This window comes from Panthera uncia, chromosome D4 (assembly GCF_023721935.1).
Source record: "Panthera uncia isolate 11264 chromosome D4, Puncia_PCG_1.0, whole genome shotgun sequence".
NCBI lineage: Eukaryota > Metazoa > Chordata > Mammalia > Carnivora > Felidae > Panthera > Panthera uncia.
Genome location: NC_064807.1, coordinates 44,345,027 through 44,365,957, shown reverse-complemented (window position 1 = coordinate 44,365,957; position 20,931 = coordinate 44,345,027). Strand labels below are relative to the sequence as shown.

At 42.6% G+C, this 20,931-nt stretch overlaps 1 protein-coding gene across 1 annotated transcript in view; it reads right to left on the bottom strand.

Annotated features, from left to right (window-relative positions):
- FOCAD (focadhesin) overlaps window positions 1–20,931 on the bottom strand; it is a 313,963-nt gene that overhangs the window by 63,201 nt on the left and 229,831 nt on the right. The window contains exons 23-27 of the mRNA XM_049635278.1: window positions 14,778–14,866; window positions 12,001–12,045; window positions 6,534–6,642; window positions 3,809–3,925; window positions 592–830 (exon numbers count right to left, since the gene is read on the bottom strand). Coding sequence (XP_049491235.1) covers window positions 592–830; window positions 3,809–3,925; window positions 6,534–6,642; window positions 12,001–12,045; window positions 14,778–14,866 — 599 coding nt within the window. The remainder of the gene's footprint in view (window positions 1–591; window positions 831–3,808; window positions 3,926–6,533; window positions 6,643–12,000; window positions 12,046–14,777; window positions 14,867–20,931) is intronic.

Here is a 20,931-nt window from a genome sequence, read left to right as displayed (position 1 = left end):
TAGCAGTCCAAGATTGACCGAACTGAGTAAAGCACGCAGTATAATATGCACAGATTAAGACTCTTTAAGGATTACAAAAATGTAGCCAAGGCACAGGATAAAAGCAATATTTAAAACTGGGTACACGCAGTTCTCAGGTGACTCAGGTAATTCCCAGCACCTCAGGCATAAGGGATACTCCAATCTTCGTCTCCCATTTTACAGTGATCCCAGTAAAGGATCAGCAATTATTTTCACCCTCATGAACCAGGAAAAAGAGCAGCTTTTTCATTTTTAGCACCAGAAGATTACACTTTTCCTCATATCTATTACCTGGGTGTATCCTGGGCTCTCATCTAAGGACGGAATGATTTTCAAGCAATCGTCACCTTAGTAAAAGCAGCCCTAAAAACACATTCATGTCTTCGCGATGGCGTTGGAGGCAAGCCAGGTTCCCTCACAAAGGAGAAGAAAGGCCCAACTTGCCCATGTCAAAAAGTTTGGCGAGCACACGCGGCTCAGAGAGCGCGTGCGTGCGCGCGTGTGCACGTGGGCCACGTCCTCTGCCTACATCACAAAGAGGAAAAGGAGGAACACGCGAACAAACCGTACCTGAGTTTCTCCTCACACAAGCGGGACAGAAACATCCCCAAAGCAAGGCCCATGTGGATTTGCACGGCTTGAGACTCATCAGCTCTTGGTTTCCCAGGTAACCTGGCAGTCAGCATGTTGAGGATTTCCTCAACCTTCTCTTTGCAAGAGATAATGAAAACTTGCACGAGGAGAGACAAAGCCGTGGCGGCAGCCGAGCGGGCAATGGCACTGGCTGTGTTTTCACCAGAATAGGATTTCTAGGACATGCCAAAGAAAGAAAACAGGGGGTTGGCCTTTTGTTTAAAACATGAAGGAAGCATACCTATCACCAGAGCACGAAACGCAACAATATCAGCTTCTCTTAGATCCGCTCCTGCTGGTGAAAAAAATGCAATTAAAAAAAAAAATCTATTTCTGGGCTTGTCTGTAGGTTACCTTGTCACTCTTCCTTACTGAAACGATTTTCGACTGAAACAAGCAGCTGATTAACAATATCCTTTTAAGTATGGGGAAAAAAAATCTTAAGTGTCTTCTCTTAAAGGCTGTGAACTCCCTCACTATAAAGCCTGAAAAAAATGTCAGTGTTTTGAAAGCCCACATGCGTATATAATAAAGAACCCAAAGTGAAGTTACCCAAGCTTGGAGAAACCAGCAAGCCACATTATAAATGTGTACAGAGCTAGTTTTCTAGGAGAGAAAGAAAGAGTGTGCGTGCGCACACGCTGCAGGACGGGAAGGGGGAGGGGGTGCGGGGGGGGGGGCAGGAGGGGGGAGTGGTTAAAGTTTAGTATGAAGGAATAAATGTAAGTTCAGCACAGGGATCTATTGGCAGATCTCCCAAAATTTTTGGTGGGAACGCTTCCCAGTAGATGGATTATTTCCTACAGGGGGTTAATTCCTTTTAATTAAAAAGGAAGTTGAAATCCTAAAAGCCTCTGGTTACAAAGCAATAACCAGCTATTCAAAATGAAATGGGGAGCTCTATATGCGCCTTCCTATATGTAATTATGGGAAAAGAAATGAATAACAGCCCTGATAAAATGACAGGGCAGCTGAATATGAACAGCTTCTCCAAGAATCCCATGTTAGGGAGCTCCAACAGACGTTAAATACACTTACAAATATGTCTCGAATGGGGAAGAAAGCCCATTTATCACTCGGCACTGTCATCTACTTCAACTTTTCAGACACACCATAAAGGCTGTGCTGTCCCTTGCAGTCAAAGCACGTTAAAAGGTGTTTTTAATTCTGCACCCATTTGCTAAGCTTTAGCACTTTTTAAGGATAAAAATCACACACGTGCTAAGGTATTCTTTCAGCTAACATGGTACAATCGTAATGACAATACTATTCAAAATGACCCAGCTGCTAGAACACCGAAAATAAAGAAAGTGACTTTCGAATCAGGGCTTTGAAGAAGCACAAGAATGCAAAACGCACAAAGGTAAGAGGCAACCCTGAGCTGGCTACGAAAGAGATTATTTTTATTGGTTTGCAAGAACTAAGCAGCGTTATTAGAAATCTCAGAGAATATCCTGTCCTGGTGAATATCAGAACCAGACAGCTACTGCAAAGACCTCTATATAATCAGTTTTTCATCCATCATTAAAGGAGTAAGAACACATCTGACAGAAAACAAACTATCATAAAGAAATTACTTCTTTGAGTAAAGTCTACTTTCCAATTTAATTCTACATTATCTAGAAGTCATTTTTTTTTTTGGTCCCCAAGTATAGTTTAAAATTCTAGTTCTAGATCCTGAGCCCCAGATGAATACGTACCAGGTCCTCCCAAAAGGAGGACACAGAGGCACAGAGAGTGTTGTAGAGAGAAGACCTAAGGCAGTGGAGTTTCAGGCTAAAATCACAATCTTAGCAACAGTTCATGACCTGTGCTATATTTTTATTCGAATCAACTATAATCCTCCGCCGCTCAGCTGATTGTCCCATGATCACTATAATTCCCTAAGCACTGGAGACTGATAAGGCAGAACCAGAATAATTCCATGCAGATCCCCGAAATAAAGCATGCACTAGAGCCAATGAAGGGAAAAGAAAACCTCAACAAAAGAGTTGTATTTTCAGTTTGTTTCAAACTCTTAGGCTATTAGCAAGAAGAAAGAGAGTGACTCTTAAGTAACAGGTACTTTTTTTTACGATCAACAACAATATTACTCTGTACGTGAAGAGTATTTCACAGTTTTCAGGACATTTTCCCACAAATGGCATCATGTGACCCTCACCAATCTTTTATGAAGTTGGCAAAGCATTAGTTTTTACCTTCATTTTACAGGTAAGGAAAACAAAATGGTGGGTGAAGTATCAGGTCAACTTTCACAAAACTAGTAAAGGGTGGAGCTGAGGCTAAAATCACTACTGATAATACTGTTCAATTGCCTGGTTTACACACAAGGAAACAAAGGTCCAAAGAGATTAAATGAACTGCCCACGGTCACATATCCTGAAATTAAAAAAAAACCATGACTAGGGGCGTCTTGGTGGCTCAGTCAGTTGAGCTTCTGACTTCGGCTCAGGTCATGATCTCATGGTTTGTGGGTTCGAGCCCCGAATTGGGCTCTGTGCTGAAAGCTCAGAGCCTGGAGCCTGCTTCAGATTCTGTGTCTCCCTCTCTCTCTGTCCCTCCTGCACTTGCGCTCGGTCTCTTTCTCTCAAAAATAAATAAACATTAAAACAAACAAACAAACAACTATGACTGGACACTCAGGGACAGCAATCTTCAACTAGTGTTTATTTCACTACAGCTGTAGCTCTTGACTCTGACTACACATGGGAATAATCCAGAGACCTTTCCAAAGACTGATAATGCCCAAGACCTATCCCTAAGCAATTAAATTAGAGGAGAGGCCTACAGGTCAGTATTTATTTTTTCTGGATACATCTATCTATCTATCTATCTATCTATAGAGAGAGATAAGATATAGATGTCTATCTAGATGTCTATAGACATATATAGACATAGATACATATATAGACATATATAGATACACATATACATATATATATATATATATACTTTAAAGCGTGTACATATGCACACATACACATACGCACACACTTAAAACTTCCCCAGGTGATTTTAACATACGGCTAAGACTGAGAATAATTACCCCACAGCATGGCTTTCACGTGAACAACTAATAGGAGACAACTCAACCCTTGGGTTTTCCATCTTCTTTTTTTTTTATTATTATTATTTCTCTTATTCTCAGACTTACATAATAAAATGAGGAGAAGATTTGTCCTCTGGGTTGGTGATGGCTATCCACAATGACCAGGAGAGTATCAGACACCATGGAAACCCACTCTTTCATTGAAAGGAAATTAGGATGAACCTGTAAATGAAGGAAAAAACCATGAAATGGAAATGGAAAAAAAGAAAAAACCTAAACATTATTTCTAGATCCAGGGTACAACCCCCTTCTGTTATTAAAGAGTAGAATGCTCTTCTCAAAAAGTAAGCTTCCCTGGCCAGGACTTTGGGAGGCAGATAAGTATTTGACAAATACACATCCTTGACCTGTGCCCCAACAGGAGTACGATTTACCTTTTGTTCAAGACAAGCAGAGGTGAGAGTCTGGGGGCTGCAGAACAGACCATATCTGAGAGCTCTCCCTGTGCTTGCCTGTGTTTAGTGAGGGTGATGGGGGGGTGAAAAAGAGAGATGCGCAGAGAAAAGAAACTCACAATGTCTCATTTCGATGACTTGCCATTTCACAAGGGAGGCACTGAAGCAGCCTACGAAATTTTCATCACCATCTTTAGCATTTCTGCTTACTATCACCATATATTTATCATTTTGAATCATCACAACAATTGCCTAGCTAATTAGGTATGAAAGCATGAATGATCCTTCAGTTGGGAAAAGAGGAGGAAAGAGAATGCAAAAAAACCAAAACCAAAACCAAAACCACAACAAAATCCAACTTATTATAAAGAGAACTTGGTTTTCAAAATCATTCATGACCATGGATGTCAAAAGCATTCATTAACTCACATGGTGATGACACTCAGGTGGTACAAATGATAAAGGTCAATGTGGTGTTAAGTATCCCTGAAATTAATTCCTTGACTCAAAGAAGGCCTTCTTCCTAAGACCTTTAGTTGTTAGTCATATGCAGCTTTGAACAGAGTTTGAAAACTTGAGTTTTAATCAGATAAGGAGGTCTTGAGTTTGTACTGAGGAATAGCCAAAGACAAGGTCATCAAGAATAAAAGCAAAGCCCCATCTTCGGCTTGTGTGGTTTCTCGATGTTTCGTCTAATATGTGTTACAGCACAGAACAAAGGGTGGGGGAGGGCGGGGGGGTAAAGAAGACGACGACTGCCTGAAACTCCACCTCTGAGCTAGAACCCTGGTTATTACTGGGGCAAACTGCCCCAAACAAGGAATCCTAGAAAGGCACATTCACTTTTTAGGCCGTAAGATTCTACTTAGCATGTTGTCTTTGCTAAAGTACTCCATGGCTCTTTCAAGGATATAAAACATTTCCTCTTGTAAAAAGTTTCGTCTTAAAAATTAAAAACAAAAAAAAGTTTCGTATTGCTCATCATTAAAATAAGATTCTGGATTTAAATTTTCGTACGGTAACTACCCTTTTATCCTTCATGCAATAATTCCTTGGCCTCTTTGCCTTCCCCACGTGAAATGTACATTTGTAGCTTTTGCCACCCAGCGAAGAGCACCTGTGCTCTTGTTCAGTGGTGACAGCACCTTTGGAGAATCCCCTCCTCCGTGATCTGAAGCTTGGTTAAATGCTCGATGAAGCTACCCATCTGACCCGCCCAAGGTGTGGGTATGAGACCCAGGGGACCCTAAACCTTAAGTGACCATCCCAGTGGGGGTAGTCTGCTCAGATGGTTCTGATATCAGTTCCTGTGCCTGATGTCCTTCCCCAAACCCAGTTTTCAGCTGTGCCTTCAATCCCACGGGCTTCCAGATTCCACATCCTTCTGGTTCCTTTTTTTCTTAGATGAGAGTTGGTTCCCTTGCTTGCAACCAAAAAACTCCACCACGAAAAAGGAGTATAGATGGCCCACGAGCCAGACACGCTGAGGGAACAGAGACAGGCTGAGTAACATTGAATAAAGTCTAGTTTTTGCAGCAAGAAGTCAGACGATGGTTACTATTGCCGGGAGCTTGGTATCTATCGGCTGCTGTGCTCTACATACATTAGTTCCTTGAATCCTCGCAAGAGTCCTTGCTGGTAAGTATCGTTATCCCCATTTTACAGATGGGGGACCAGGCTTTGAAAGGGGAAGTTACTGAAAATAGGCCGCAGAGCTAGAAAGTGCAAGTACTAGGATTTAGATAGAGGACTCTCCTATTCCAAAGCCTCTGCTTTTTAACCACTTGGCTATATTGTCTCCAGATAATGCAAGCTACTAGATAATGGGGCTTAAAAGAAGAATAAATCCATGCCTTTTTATTTTGACAGATATGAATTATCTGTAAAAGCACATTGGAAATGAACATTGGCCAGCTCGCCACATGTTTAATTAAGAAATAAACGCCTTGCAAAAATGAATAGGCACTTTGTCATTGACATCTACAATTAAAATGCAAAGTACGATTTTTTTTCAGTCGGTAAACACTGCTTATTTATCATTTTTTTGACAGCATTGTTCACTTTCAGTAAGCCTAGTTAACCTCCCAAGATTGGTTACCACTGATGCAATCACAGAAAGACAACCCCTGTTGCATAAAATTGGTACCTTCAAATGGAAATGACCACTTAACTGTGATGGAGAAAGCAAAACAGAAAAGCAGCAAGGGAAAGTGTCGTAGGAGACCCTCAAGCTCACAGTGTAAAGGCCCCTCGAGTAGCATAACTTGGTGCTGTTGCAAAGCCTACACTCTAACCTCGTAAATTCAGGGCCAGGCTCAAAGACACTGCTCACTTTTCAAACGCCGCCCAACTGGTTCAAGTCACCCTTAACTCACCTCCGGGACCCCCTCAGAGTCAGAGGAGAGGCTGGCTTCGTGTCTGGATACGACGACAGCAAGGCTGCTTAAGGCTAACAGCGCGTTGCCCTTGACCACTGGGCTCTCCCTGTTTAAAAAAAAAAAAAAAAAAAAAATTCCAAGAGAGGATTTGGGGGCATTAACCGGGAGAAGAGAAGGCGTTATTACAGAGAAGGCAGATGAGGTCAAAAACACCTCCATCCCTTCCCCGAGCTTCACCAGCGCGCGTCTGCTTGTTCCCTGAGGCCTGTGGCTTTTTTTTTCTTCTCCGGACACTCGTGCTGAGTTTTCACTCTCCTCATACACGTATATGCTCATTGTGCTTGTCTTGCAACCTACAGACCTGAGCTCATGTATCTCAGTTCTTTCCTTCTGAAATTTTTATTTCATCATTTGACACTGCATTTCCTAAGCTGTCTCCTTCTGTGTCATCTCTGGCCCACAGAACTCTATCGATTTGTTCTGAAAACACAAGCGAGGGCAGTTGCGTGAATTAGAGCAGTAGAATGGAATTGGCCTCTGGCTTTTCTAAGGCACTGGTGTGTGGAAACAGCTTCTAGGGAGCCACTCGGATAGTGTCCTTCACCAGCCACCTGCCATGCTCGCAGCTTCTGGCAGTCATCATATTATCCTCCCCTTCTTTCCCTTGATATGCCAAAGCCAGCAACCTTCAAGTTAGTTTGGAACATAATTTTAGAGACCCTAGATAAGATGCAAAAATGGCCTGTTTTTATTTTATTTTGATTTCTTTAATGCTCATTTATTTTTGAGAGACAGAGATAGCACGAGCAGGGAAGGGGCAGAGAGAAAGGGAGACAGACTCCGAAGCAGGCTCCAGGCTCTGAGCCATCGGCACAGAGCCCGACGCGGGGCTCGAACTCATGAACTCTGAGACCATGACCTGAGCCAAAGTCAGATGCTTAACCAACTGAGCCACCCAGATGCCCCAAAGCCTGTTTTTAAATTATCTGGATTGAGAGTTGTCTTTTCTCATTATCCAAATGGTGTTTTCTTTTTAATATTAGCAACAAAATCTTAAATTTGACTTTTTTTCTTAATTCTAGTTATGTACTTTGAGAGAGAGAGAGAGAGAGAGAGTGTGTGAGCAGGGTAGGAGAAGAAAGAGGGGGGAGAGAGAGAATCCCGAGCAGGCCCCACGCCATCAGCAACAGAGCCTGACGCAAGGCTCAAACTCACAAATCGTGAGATCATGACCTGAGCTGAAATCAAGAGTTGGAGGCTCAACTGACTGAGCCACTCAGGCGACCCTTGACTTCTGAAGCTAGTATCAAGAAACCTGAATCTTTTATTTTTTTAAGTTTATTTATTTTGAGAGAGAGAGAGAGAGAGAGAGAGAGAGAGAGAGAGACCCAAACAGGCTCCACACTGTCACTGTCAGCACAGAGCCTGACAATGGGCTTGATCTCATAAACCATGAAATCATGACCTGAGCCAGAGTCAAGAGCTGAATGACTGAGCCACCCAGGTGCCCCAAGAAACCTGAACCTTCCAAAATATACTTACCATTTGAAAATGAATGTTTAGCATTATTCCATAATTCCAAGGTGATTCTACAGAATAAAATCTTAAATGGACACATGCGATACTCTTGGCTTGCCACCTGTGTCATAACAGAACTCAGGCAAGAGGGCACCCGTACCATCACACTTCAGTTCTGGCCTGGTTGTGGACTCCCATACAAACAGACAAAATGTTTCCCAAAAACTGGACTTGAGACTTGAACGTGAATCTGTGTGTCCATCCGAGAATGGCTCCTGTCCAAGAACGACCCCAGCATAGGAACGGAACAGGTATGTTAGATGAGGAAGACTTTCGGCCCCGCTCCCCTCGCGAGCTGAGGACCTCCAGACCCAGGCCACAGGCATGACTAAGCATGTGAGCTAGTGGGCATTAAAAGGTTAGTATTCACACATGTTCTTGCATTTTTGCTTCCGTCTGGTAAGAATGGGACTGAGCTCCTCCTTTGTCCTACACATCTAATCCCTCCTGCCTTCTCGTTCTCCCTCCTTGGGGTGGTTAAACTCAGTGAAAGCTTGCTCTGCCCAGTGGGTCATTTGGTTCACTCATCCTTAATTTCTTCCACTATGAGGCCTGCCGTAAGTGGATTAGAGCACAACATTTACATCAGGGGATGGGATGGAGGGAGAAAACAGAAGGAAGACTTGAAGGCTAAGCAGATGCCTTCAACCCAGGTTTTGCTAGAGTTTTGCAGTGAGGATTACTGGGAACTCAGATAGCTAATAATAAAACACCAGAAAGCCAGGCAAGGTCTGGGTATTCCTGGGTGCCCAAGCCATAACATTACATTAAAAAAAAAAAAAAAAAAAAAAAGAAATCTTTTATTTCTAACATTATCTCTTTCCTTTAGCTGAGAATAACCTGAAGCCTGTCCTGCTACAAAATGGCCATGAATCCCTAAATGAAAAAGAAAAAAAAAAGAAAAAAAAAGTTTTAAATTCTCAGTGTCAAGACTTCGATCCCCAGTGGTTATCACCATAGAGAAAAGCTCGGATGGTCCCCAGGAATAGGATATCAAATCTTTTTAAAACAAGGGTATTAGACAAGATGACATGAAAAGCACTCTTATAACTCTGAAATTCTGAGAGAGCATTATTTAGCCTCAGTTCCAAAACCGTGCCCAACATGGTTTTGTTTCAGAAGTCCTACTGGCCTTGACATTCCTGAACATGTATTGTCCTTGTAAAATGGAGAAAAATGTTATTTAAAGCCACTAGTAATGAGACCTTCGGTTGCGGACTAAATGTGTATTTGGACATTAATCTTTGAATAGAAAAAAGTATTTCTCGGTCCACATAATGCATGCTCAGACCACGCTGTACATTTCACAAAGGTACTGTGACCGGTTTCTCTTGGTCGTCTCTGCATTCCCTACTTGCTGCACGCAGCGACTTATGGAAAGGAGACACTCAATACGGATTTCGTGAAACAAATTCGTGGAGGAGCTGGCCAGGTAAACATCTACAACCAGTTCAGCAAATACTCATCAGCTTGTTGATCAAATAACTATCCCCCCCCACCCCACCCCCCCGCCCCGCCCCAGTCGGGCAGTAGTAACTAATTTGCATAATAACATGTCAGCATCAGTACAGTATTTATCTAGGCAACACCACTAGCATTTTAATTAAACTGTCCTTTGGAACAAACTGATGCCATTAACCTAATTAAAAAGCACAGGGAAGGATGAGCTACAAGGATGCTTTCTTTGGGACAAAATATTACATTACATATTAGTAAAGTGACCCAGTCCTTTGGGGATTTTCATCTTCGGGTTCAAATCTATTTAATTAACAACAATGAAAATGAACTTACATCAATCATCAGGTTTTATCTGTTCTCTGATTCTCCCTTAGCCCTATCCTTGATGCTTTAAAACTGCTCTTAAGTGAGCAAATCAGTCTAATCCTGCGACTGGTGTTTTACTTCCTGCATTTAACTTACACGGCTCAGAACAAAGTAAGTCTTACAATGGCCCAAACCAGCCTGTGGCGGCCATGGTCCAAAGAAGGCTAAGCTGGCAGCAGGTGGTGGTGGGGTCTTCACATGGTTGGAGGAAGCCAGGGGGAAAAAGAGAGAGACGCAGAGTGATTCTTTCCCCCCCCCCCACTCTATCATTAATCTCTCAGCCTTTGAACCTGACTTGCTGTCATACCTACTATTGTCAGCATTGCTTTAATAAGATAAGGTCTATAAAATACTTTGAAATTTTTGATGAAAAGGTAACACTATGAGAACATGAATTATTTTTACTCCGTGCCACTGAGAATGTGAAGACACTCTTCGTAGGCATTTCATGAAACGATGCCTGGCAAATCGGAAGATTAAAATCTTGTTGAAATAAAATTTTAGAATGGAAAATGCACAAGCTAGTAGAGAGGCAAAATGATAGCTTGTTTTAATAGAGAGCTGCTAGATTCTTCAGCGTTCCACGTTTTTTTTCCCCCCTGCAAATGTCAGAGCACGGTTTTTACCAGGATATAAGTAGATTATATAATAGAACAAACTATGAAAGGTGGGCTGAAGACAGTCCCCCCCTCCCCGCCCCGCCCCAGCACACCCTCCCCTCCAACAGGCAGCTGAGCGCTCCGCTCCCCCACTGTGTCTGCAATTCACCAAACTAGATAAGCAGACACAAATGAGTCCCTATCGAAGCCTCTCTGTACTTTAGTTTTCATTTTGTCAACAGATATGTCAACAGATATTTCCCAGTGCCTCCCACAGAAGTGGGTGCAGGGGAGGATTACCACTTCTATTTCCCTTTATTCAGAAGGCATTAGGCTGAGTGGTGATCGTGTACTGTGATTAAGGCAAAACCTATTTAGCCACAGAAAGTTCTGGAACACGATAGGGATAAACTATATTGAAATGAATTATGTCTAGATAATATGGACACATGAAATCCTGTAGGTCGAAGGTCTATTTATGTTATTTGGTGGATAAGAAGAAAGGCAGCAGCTAAAGGTGATGGTGGAAGGCAGAAGCAGACATAACTGACGTGTAACTTACTGCCAGAAACAATTACTCAGCTTGTTAGCAAAGGAACCCGAAGAGATTGTTCAAGCAAGTTCATTAGGGTATAATTTTCTGTTGAGAGTTGGCTTAAGATAAATAAAAAGCCTCAAAGTAGTAATACTCGTTATTTTTGTTAAAACAACCATAAGGATATGATTGAAACTGCCTTTTTAATGGGTCATCACATTCATTTTTAGCATTTAAAAATTCGGTTTTTAGGAGAGCCCGGGTGGTTCAGTTGAGCATCCGGCTTAGGCTCAGGTCCTGGTCTCACAGTTCGTGAGTTCGAGCCCCGCATCACAGCCGGCTTCTGATCCTCTGTCCCCCTCTCTCTTTGCCCTTCCCTTGCTTGCGCGCTCTCTCTCAAAGATAAATAAAATCATTTAAAAATTCAATTTTTAGATATCCTGGACCCCATAACACAAAGAGAATGAAAGGAAGTACTACTGATTTATTTCCTGGCTCACAATTGAGATTTAATAACCTATTTGTAGAACCTACATAATTCACATTAGCAAGGAATTCTCTTTCAAACCACAACACCCCCCCTTCCCCACCCCAAACTAAATGAGAATCCTTTAAATCTAAGTCAAAGCACAGGGCATTTTGTTAGGTGTACGACAAGGGCACGACCCCAGCGACTCTTGATGTGGAAGTCATGTTTGTATTGATTCCTCCGTATTCTCACAAAAAGACATTAACTTAAGAATTAACTTAACATGAGAGAGGATGACAATTGATTTTTTCTTTCTTTCTTTTTTTTTTTTAATAATTGAAGAGTCCTTTAACGTTCTTAAAGTTAGGACATACTCTAAAGGGAGAAACTGTATGCACCCGCCAGGAAAAAAAAAAACGTTCATAGAAAATTTTGGGTAAGAGAATGAATGGATCTTACTTCACAGCCGTCTTGGTGATCTCATCAGTCAACATGTCTCGGACCCTGCAGTAAAGATTGGAAATAGGTGCAAGAGTTTATGTTAGAATAAGAGCCCAATCTTTTTGCTTATCCATCAGTTAATAAGACCCTCTGGCAATGACCCCAGGTCCTAAAACTGTATGTGTGGAATTGTAGTGTAAGGTGAAAACACTATAATATGAACTTTATTTCAAAGAGTTTCCTCTGCCTATTCCTTAGGTCACTTATCCGAGGCGGGGAAGAAGGTGCCTGTAGACACACAGTGTTGTGATGATGTCATCTCTTAAACTGAATGGTGGCTCTACTAACATTCTTTATATTATATTCTTAGATGAGGCCTTTGGGAGGTCCTGAGGGTGGACCCCTCATGCATGGGGTTAGTGCCCGTAAGAAGAGACACAGAATGCTTGCTTTCTCTCTCTGCTTCCCAACATGTGAAGACACAAGGAGAAGGGGACTGCCCGCAAACAAGAAAGCAGGCCCTCACTGGCACAAGACCTCTGATCTCGATTTCTCAGCCTCTAGAAGTGTGAGAAGTAAGTTTCTGCCGTTTAAGTCAGCCATCCAGTCTATGTATTTTAGTTACAGCAGCCCAAACTGATTAAGATATTCTCTCTTTTTATGCAGAAGAGCTCACTAAAACAGCAATTTACTATTTCCAAGTTGTAGGTAAGGGCATAGTTGCTATGTACGTATGTAAAATAAAATTTTAAATGTTGGTTATAAAATCACTCCAAAGTTGAAAGAAAATGATTCCACTTGTGGATCTGAAGATTGTATACTCAATCCAAATATTCAGAAAAATTTTTTTTAATATAAAAGCCCTGAGATATAGAAAAGAACACCCATTGACCGCCAATATTTACATTTTGAAGAAGCAATCACAGATAATTTCACTATATAGTTTCATAAACTCAAAATTTTTATAAATACTATAAAATTTCCACAAATATAAATTATATCGGCACTCTTACTGTCACCAAAAATACTTAAAAATCTTAGTTATTCAGCCCTCTCTGAGAATGACTCAATCTTAAGAGCCAAGTATATCTACCATCTTCAAAGAAGAAAAAGCTCTCCAGCAATTGCCTCATTTCACTCCTTCTCATGCATCAGAACTTATTTAATAGTTCATCTCCTTCCACTCTCTCTAGACCCCTCTACAATCTGGCTTTTGTCCCCACAGCTCCACCAAAACAGCCCCTGTCATGGCCGTCAACGACTTTCAGGAGGCCAAGTCTCTCCTAGTTCTCAGTCTCCACCTTTTGCAGCCTCCCAGCACCCTCTGACACAACTGACTGCTCCTTTCTTGAAATATTTTATTCCCTCGGTGTTCAAGATTCCATTCTCTCTTGGTTTTCTTCCTCCATCACCGATCACTAATTTTTCGTGTGCTTTGTCGGTTCCCTCTTCATCTACCTCACGTCTAAATATTGAAGTGTTCTGAAGCTCTTCCCTCTGACCTTTTCTCTATCGCTACTCATTCCTTAGGTGATCTCATCCAGCAATCAGGATTTTAAATGCAGCTGATATGCTGATCATTCCCAAATTTCTATTTCTAGCCCTGACCTCACCCCCTAACTCTAGATTCATATCGTCAACAACATACCTGATTATCTCCAAAGTGGAGGTTTAATTATGTATCTGAGGCTTAGCAAGTTCCAAACCTGATTCTTCCCCTACGCAGACCTGCTTTTCTATCGTCGTCTGCATCTTAGTAAAGGGGAAGTCCATACTTTTCGTTATTCACGGTCAAAATCTTGGAGCTATCCTTGACATTCATCTATCACATTCTTCCTTCTGTCTCTATCTATTTTGGAGAATATAGTCAATATGCGACTATACATTCACCAAATTATCATTTTTAGAAGATGAAAGTCAAACTTTATGCAAAAGATCGTCACAAAGAGGAAGTGAAATCCAAAGTCTTAACCTCTAATTTTAAATTCAATGTCATAATGTTTTAAGCTGTGTTGCTATTTTTAAAATAAATCTAGAAAATGTCACTTAGAATAGAATTATGTAAATATACACACATGCACACGGAGCTCCTGCTTTTCTACATATGCCAATTATCAGTAAATAAATCTAAACTCAAGCAAGCTTTGAGTAGATTTTTAGATTAAAGAAACCTGTGGCTGCAGGTAAAGCAATTTAGATTCTGGGCACTTTACCTAGATTTAGGCTGCTGCCACATTAATCTGACAAGGTTTTCTTCCTAACCCATGTAACAATTTAAATTGCTTTTAATGTCCCAGCACTTACACATTTCTAGATAATACAGTGGGAATTCACCAGGGGATGTCTGCCAAAGAAATTAAAGCCCTGATGTGGTAAAGTTGCTCCTAATAATGAAGATGTCTTGGGGAGAGGGAGGGAGCATGGGAGCAGAGGGGTATTCCTCGACTAAATGTGAGTTAGGAAGACAATGGATTGAGTGGGGAAAACAGAATCTTTCACTTGAAAGTATATAAAATAATCAGTTATGGGGGGGGGGGCGGTGAAGGGAAAAGCAAACCATTTCCACGCTGCTGTAGAAAACAATTTAAAGAATAATTAAGATTTATGAATAAAACTCTACTTGTGATAGCCAGGGAGAGGGTGGAAAATCCACCTATCAGATTTTTGGCCTCTCCCCCTTCGGGCAGGTAGGTAAGTGACAATTCTCCGCACACGCCTTTAAAGCGGCCACGTTCTCCCTCATCGTTCATTCCGCATGGCGAGCACTCATTCCCAGCAGAACAGCATCCCCTTACCAGAGCCAGGCTGTGCCTTTTTTGTACTGCACCTCCTCGGGTCCTTCCTTCCCATGTTTCAACTGCAAATCCAGTTCTCCTATTCTGCCCTGCAGGACACACAGCATCAATCAGCATGCAGACCCCGTGGCCAAAATGACCCTGAAATTTCTTTGTAAGACACTGAGAACACATGTAGCCTTTCTCAGTTGGCCTTTGACGTTCCTAATAAAACGTTAGATTATAAACAAGGATGTGTGAGGAGAGAGGATGCTATCACTGCTTTGGTATTTCAGTGCTCACCAAAGAAGTTTATCCTGGAGAAGCTGTGGGTTTGGGAAATTTAGTGCACAGCACTTCATTTGGGAAGATCTATTAAAAGCAGATTTGAATTCCAAAGGTCCGGTTAAAAAAAAAAAAGAAAGAAAAGAAATCCCCTTTCTCATAATGATCTGTGTCCTCAGCGGATAATTTGAACTGACACTGTACCAAGACTGGGGTCTGAGCACCAGTATTGTAACAGAATGGTAGAAAAGGAGGGTAATCACATGACACGTAAGAGTCAGGTAATCTACAGGGGCGCCTGGGTAGCTCAGTTGGTTAACTGTCCAACTTCGTCTCAGGTCATGATCTCACAGTCCGTGGGCTCGAACCCCACATCGGGCTCTGTGCTAACCATGCAGAGCCTGGAGGCTGCTTCGGATTCTGTGTCTCCCTCCTCTCTCTGCCCCTCCCCTGTTCGCGCTCTGTCTCTGTCTCTCAAAAAATAAATAAAAACGTTAAACAAATAATTTTTTTTAAAGATTCAGGTAATCTATAACCAAAGCTATTCTTAAACATCTGCACGTTACATTTTTATTTCTTGAACTTATAAAAATTGGTACGTTCAGCTTCTACACATAATAAAAATGTAGCTACTCTTACCCCTTTAAGATCAAGACCTCCAGATAGTTATTATTCTATTTTCTTTTACACTCAGGATCATTTTGATCAGCTTCTTTCCCCTCTAGTCTATCAACAATTACATTATTTAAATATACTGAAAATACTGGTTTATTGATGAGCCCTACATTGGACGAGAACTTCCTGTGCTTTGTGTTACTGAGTGATAGCTCCCACGCCATTTTCAAAAGTGGTCGTACAGCCTGCGTTCTCACTAGCAGCCAATAAAAGTTGTAGCTACTCCACATTCTCACCAACAACTGGAATTGTCAGGCTCTGAATTGTTCCCGTTCGGGCAGGTGTGAAACGGTGTTCATTGTGCTTTTAATCTTCACTTCACCGTTTACCAAGGAGATGTGAAAACCTTTGCATACGTTCGTTGACTTTTAGATTTCCTATTGGGCCCATTTTTTTATTGGCTGTCTTTTTTTTTTACTGATTTTAGAGTTCTAAGGTATGTTTCACAGAAGAAAAGTGTATATCCATATATACCCTAGAGGGAGAAGCAATACAGCTTGACGAGTAAAGGAGGTAGGCTCTGGAATCAGAATGCCTTGTTCTAAAGCCATGTCTACCTGCTTGCTGTATACATTCGGGCAAGTAACTTTACCTCTCTAAACTTCAATTTCCGCATTTGTAAAATGTACCTAACAACTATCTCATGGCATTAGAGCATGTTAAATAACGTGCAGAAGTGTCTCTTTCGAGTAACTACCATTACCAGGTTTGTTGTTAACAACAACCAAAAAAATCCCACCTCCCTTTATCATCGTCTTATGAAATGACCTTTCATGAATATATATAAACTCTGTTACCACCAGTGCGTGAGCTCACTGAAGGCAAGGACTGTTTGTCAGTCTCAGGGGTCCTTGTACTTAGCACAATATTGATATTGGCCTCCCAGGGGGATAGGCAAAATAGAAAATTGTATTTATTGCCTGTCTCTGCTAGTTATGCTTCTTAAATTAGCCTCTTTACTCCTAGGAACATTTACTGGCCACAGTGCTTTTCCAAAAAAGATAAGCAGTAGGGAAGGAAAAGGCTAGAATCTGCTTAGAAATAAACTAAAAAACAAAAGAGCTTTGCAGTATCTGCACAGCCTATTGAAAAGACCTGCTTTTCTCTATCTCCGTAGCCATAACCCACTACACCATCGACTATAACTAAGTAAACTTCGTATTTCTTCTTCCAAAGTCTCTTGCTTCTCTCAACCCCCTCTTCTGGAAGGTCCTTCTCACCCTGTCCACCCAGTCCATGTTAGGCTGTTTATTCAGAAGCACTTTGCCCCCAAGTCTCTGTCTGTCGGTCACTGAGGTGCAGAGGTGAGAGAGCCTCTCTGTCACCTCTGCTTCTGTGGTTAAGGGGCAAAACCACTCACTGGGGGAGAAGACACTGAAATGATCACCTGAATTGAGATTTCAGGATTGCCTGTAGATGCCGATTATTTATCGATCCTTCTTGCGTTTTTGTTAATCTTCAGCCTATGTAACCAAGAGCTTGCTGATTACAGTGAGTAATTTCACCTAGCTCCAAACCTACACATTAGAAACAAACATCTCTTACCCACAGTCAGAGAGAAGTCTACCCGGGTCACCATTCCTGACCCTGGTTTTGATTTTCGATTATTTCACAGTTAGCTGACCAACTCAGGAAGCAAAAGTCTGCAGTCGGCCTGCTTTAGAATTCCTCTCTCTAGTCTGAGGTCATATTCACAAGACCTCCTGGATGGCCTCCTTCCCAAAATGGACTCTGAATTGTCAATCGCTTGTGTCTACCTATGTTTCCCGACCATAGTGATGTCATGTGGACCATACTGATAGGCTTAAAATGCAAAATCCGACGTTCTCGTGGAAAAAAATTAGACGAGGCTGGACGTCGATGCCCAGGCAGAAGCCACCTGTGGTGTCCAAATCTCAAACTTAACCCCATCACAATCAAACCCCCAGGAAATAAGGTAGAATGTATCTTCCGGCATATCTCTTAGGCTTAACTGAGTAAAACATGTGCCTCCTCTAAATGATCCTCTGGTTTAATGCTACAAAATATGTTGAGCACCAGATGGAAGTAACTGTAACTCTTGTACAGAAGAAGTATCCTCCAGGGCAGAAATTCTTGATATAGACTGGGAGTCTGGCACGGTTGCTCTAATTCTAAGATACCATAGATTCTGTTGAAGTGTGGGGGCCTGTTTTAAAAAAACTCAAACACTTAATATGCATCCGTGTGCATGTTGCCTAAAAAGCTTCCCTGTACCTTCAAATCATACTGAAAATCTTAAAGCCTATACTTTCAGTTTCATTTCTTTGGTCACCTGTTCTCAGTGGAACTGGACCTAACCAGAAATGCAAAGTAGAAGGATCTTTTTTTTTTTTTAATTAAAAAAAAACCAAACAAACTGTTTTTAACGTTTATTTGTTATTGAAAGACAGAGAGAGAGAGAGACAGAGCATGAGCAGGGGAGGGGCAGAGAGAGCAGACACAGAATCCGAAGCAGGCTCCAGGCTCCGGGCTGTCAGCACAGAGCCCGACGCGGGGCTCGAACTCATAAACTGCGAGATCATGACCTGAGCTGAGGTTGGACACTTAACCGACTGAGCCACCCAGGCACCCCTAAAGTAGAAGGATTTTAAATGATAAATAAGCAGAGAGGCACGCTATCACCCACCACAGGAGAAAGGCAGGATAACTGACGTGCATCCCTGAAAATACTCAGCTGGCTTTTCATGCATAGCCCTATCCTTCAAAATATTACACCGATTTGCATTATTTGTTGTTGCAATGAATGACAGTGCCAGGGAAAGCGCATGCTGCAGTGGAAAAGGCTGAGGCTCAGGGGTCACAGACAAATCCTGGTGTAAGTTTCAGTTCCTTCTCAGGGGCCCAGTGGTTTCTGCCTATTGGGGTTTGTACCACTGCCTTGCTTTCCTAGCTAACCCTGCTTTTTCACCTGTAATCCCATCATACATGGGGTTAACAACACCCACTTCAAAGGGTTTCTGTAAAGATTCATTGAAATAATACGTTAAGTGTTGGACACACACTAGTGACTCAATAAATGGTAGCTCTTATTATAAGAAAAAACCGTTTTCTTTTTTTAAATCAACTGTAAGTCATCTGCATGAGTTATACCATAATCCTGTTCGATTTAGCCTTCCTTATGCCGAGAGCTAAATAAAATTCTCAGTTCATTCTGCGGGAGGAGGAGTTATTCTTGCCTTCTTTCTCTGGGCGCCCGTAGGACTTTGCACATCCTCTGTTAAAGCCTCAGAGATGTTGTACCAACATTGCTGATGGACATGTCAGTCTCCCACACTGGCCTGGGAGCTCACTGATAGGAAGGAACGCTTTATTCTCCTTGGTACCCCACGCACCCCGCACAGAGCCTGGCCAAAGGTGCGCCACAAATATTTACTGAAGGAAAACACTGCAAAATTGCGTAGAGAAAAGGCGATGGGAGAAAAAGTGCCTACTCTGGCCTGCACTCTCACTCTTCTTGAATAAAAACTATAAGTGGTTTCAGGGTGTGTATGAGTAACACACAATCCTTCACTCACACACCTACTCAAAACTGAGTGCCCAGATGCCACCCAGGACAAAAGAGGCGTGGAAGCCGAGCCAAAGGAGATCGTGGTTCTAAAAGAACATCTTTAAAATGTGGACTCCAGGGGCGCCTGGGTGGCTCAGTCGGTTAAGCGTCCGACTTCAGCTCAGGTCACGATCTCGCGGTCCGTGAGTTTGAGCCCCACGTCCGGCTCTGGGCTGATGGCTCAGAGCCTGGAGCCTTCTTCCGATTCTGTGTCTTCCTCTCTCTCCGCCCCTCCCCTGTTCATGCGCTCTCTCTGTCTCAAAAATAAATAAACATTAAAAAAATAATAATAAAATGTGGACTCCAGTGTAGTTTGGGGAACCATCTAAAACACTGCTGCTCAGAGTGTAGCTGACAGAGTAACTATGTTGAAATTACCCGACAGCTTGTTCAGGTTCCTGGTCCCCTCCTCAGTTCTGATGAATCAGAACCTCCAAGATGCATCACTGTTTTATACATCTTAGACTCAATAAAATATGTTGCAGCAAATTTTCAATTTGAGAACACCCACGCTAAAATGCTTACTCATTCTTTCCCCATCTCCTTCCCACTCTTCCCCCCTCCATCTTTAAAAAATAATTTTTGGGGGGGCGCCTGGGTGGCTCAGTCGGTTGAGCTTCCGACTTCAGCTCAGGTCATGATCTCGCGGTCTGTGAGTTCGAGCCCCGCGTCAGGCTCTGCGCTGACAGCTCAGAGCCTGGAGCCTGCTTCGGATTCTGTGTCTCCCTCTCTCTCTCTGCCCCTCCCCTGCTCAAGCTCTGTCTCTCTCTCTCTATATATCAAAAATAAACATTAAAAAAAAATTTTTTTAATAAAATCATTTATTTTTAATAAATAAATAAAGCGGGGGAGGGGCAGAGAGAGAGAGGGAGACACAGAATCCGAAGCAGGTTCCAGGTTATGAGCTGTCAGCACAGAGCCCGACGCGCGGCTCGAACCCACGGACTGTGAGATCGTGACCTGAGCTGAAGTTGGACACTTAACCGACTGAGCCACCCAGGCACCCCGAAATAAATAAAATCTTTAAAAGGGGCAGGGGGGGTCTAAGATAGCACAGTGGAGGGGCATGTAATCCAGTTTTGGAGGGGTGGGCCTCATAGATGCCATCTTAGATAAAATGATCTAAAGAATAAGTAGAAATCAGGTGGGCCTTGAGGGAATGGCAGTTCCTGTTACAGAAGGAACAGTGTGTAAAAGTCAAGAGGTTAGGGTAGACGTGCTGGGTTTGGGAAACAAAGAGGTTTAGCAAGGCTGAAACTCAAAATTCAGGGGAAGGGTTAAGAGATAAGGCTGGAGTTGTAAACGAGGCCAGCCCGAGGAGGCACAGGAACAAGGGAGACGATGAACTCCGTCTGGGACACGCTTACGTCAAGGTGCTATGGGACAGCCACGGGGGTCACCTGGGCCATCTAGGAGATCTCCGAAAGCAGCAGGATGGAGGAGAGGAGCACCCGAGAGGGAGCTCCGGACAGGCCACAGGGGGAAGACATCAATATTTAAGCCTGACGTGCAGCTGGGGGCCTGAGGGGCTCAGTCGGTGAAGTGTGTGTGACTCTTGACTTCGGCTCGGGCCATGAGCTCACGGTTCGTGAGATGGAGCCCCCGTCGGGCTCCGTGCTGAGTGTGGGGTCTGCTTGGGATTCTCTC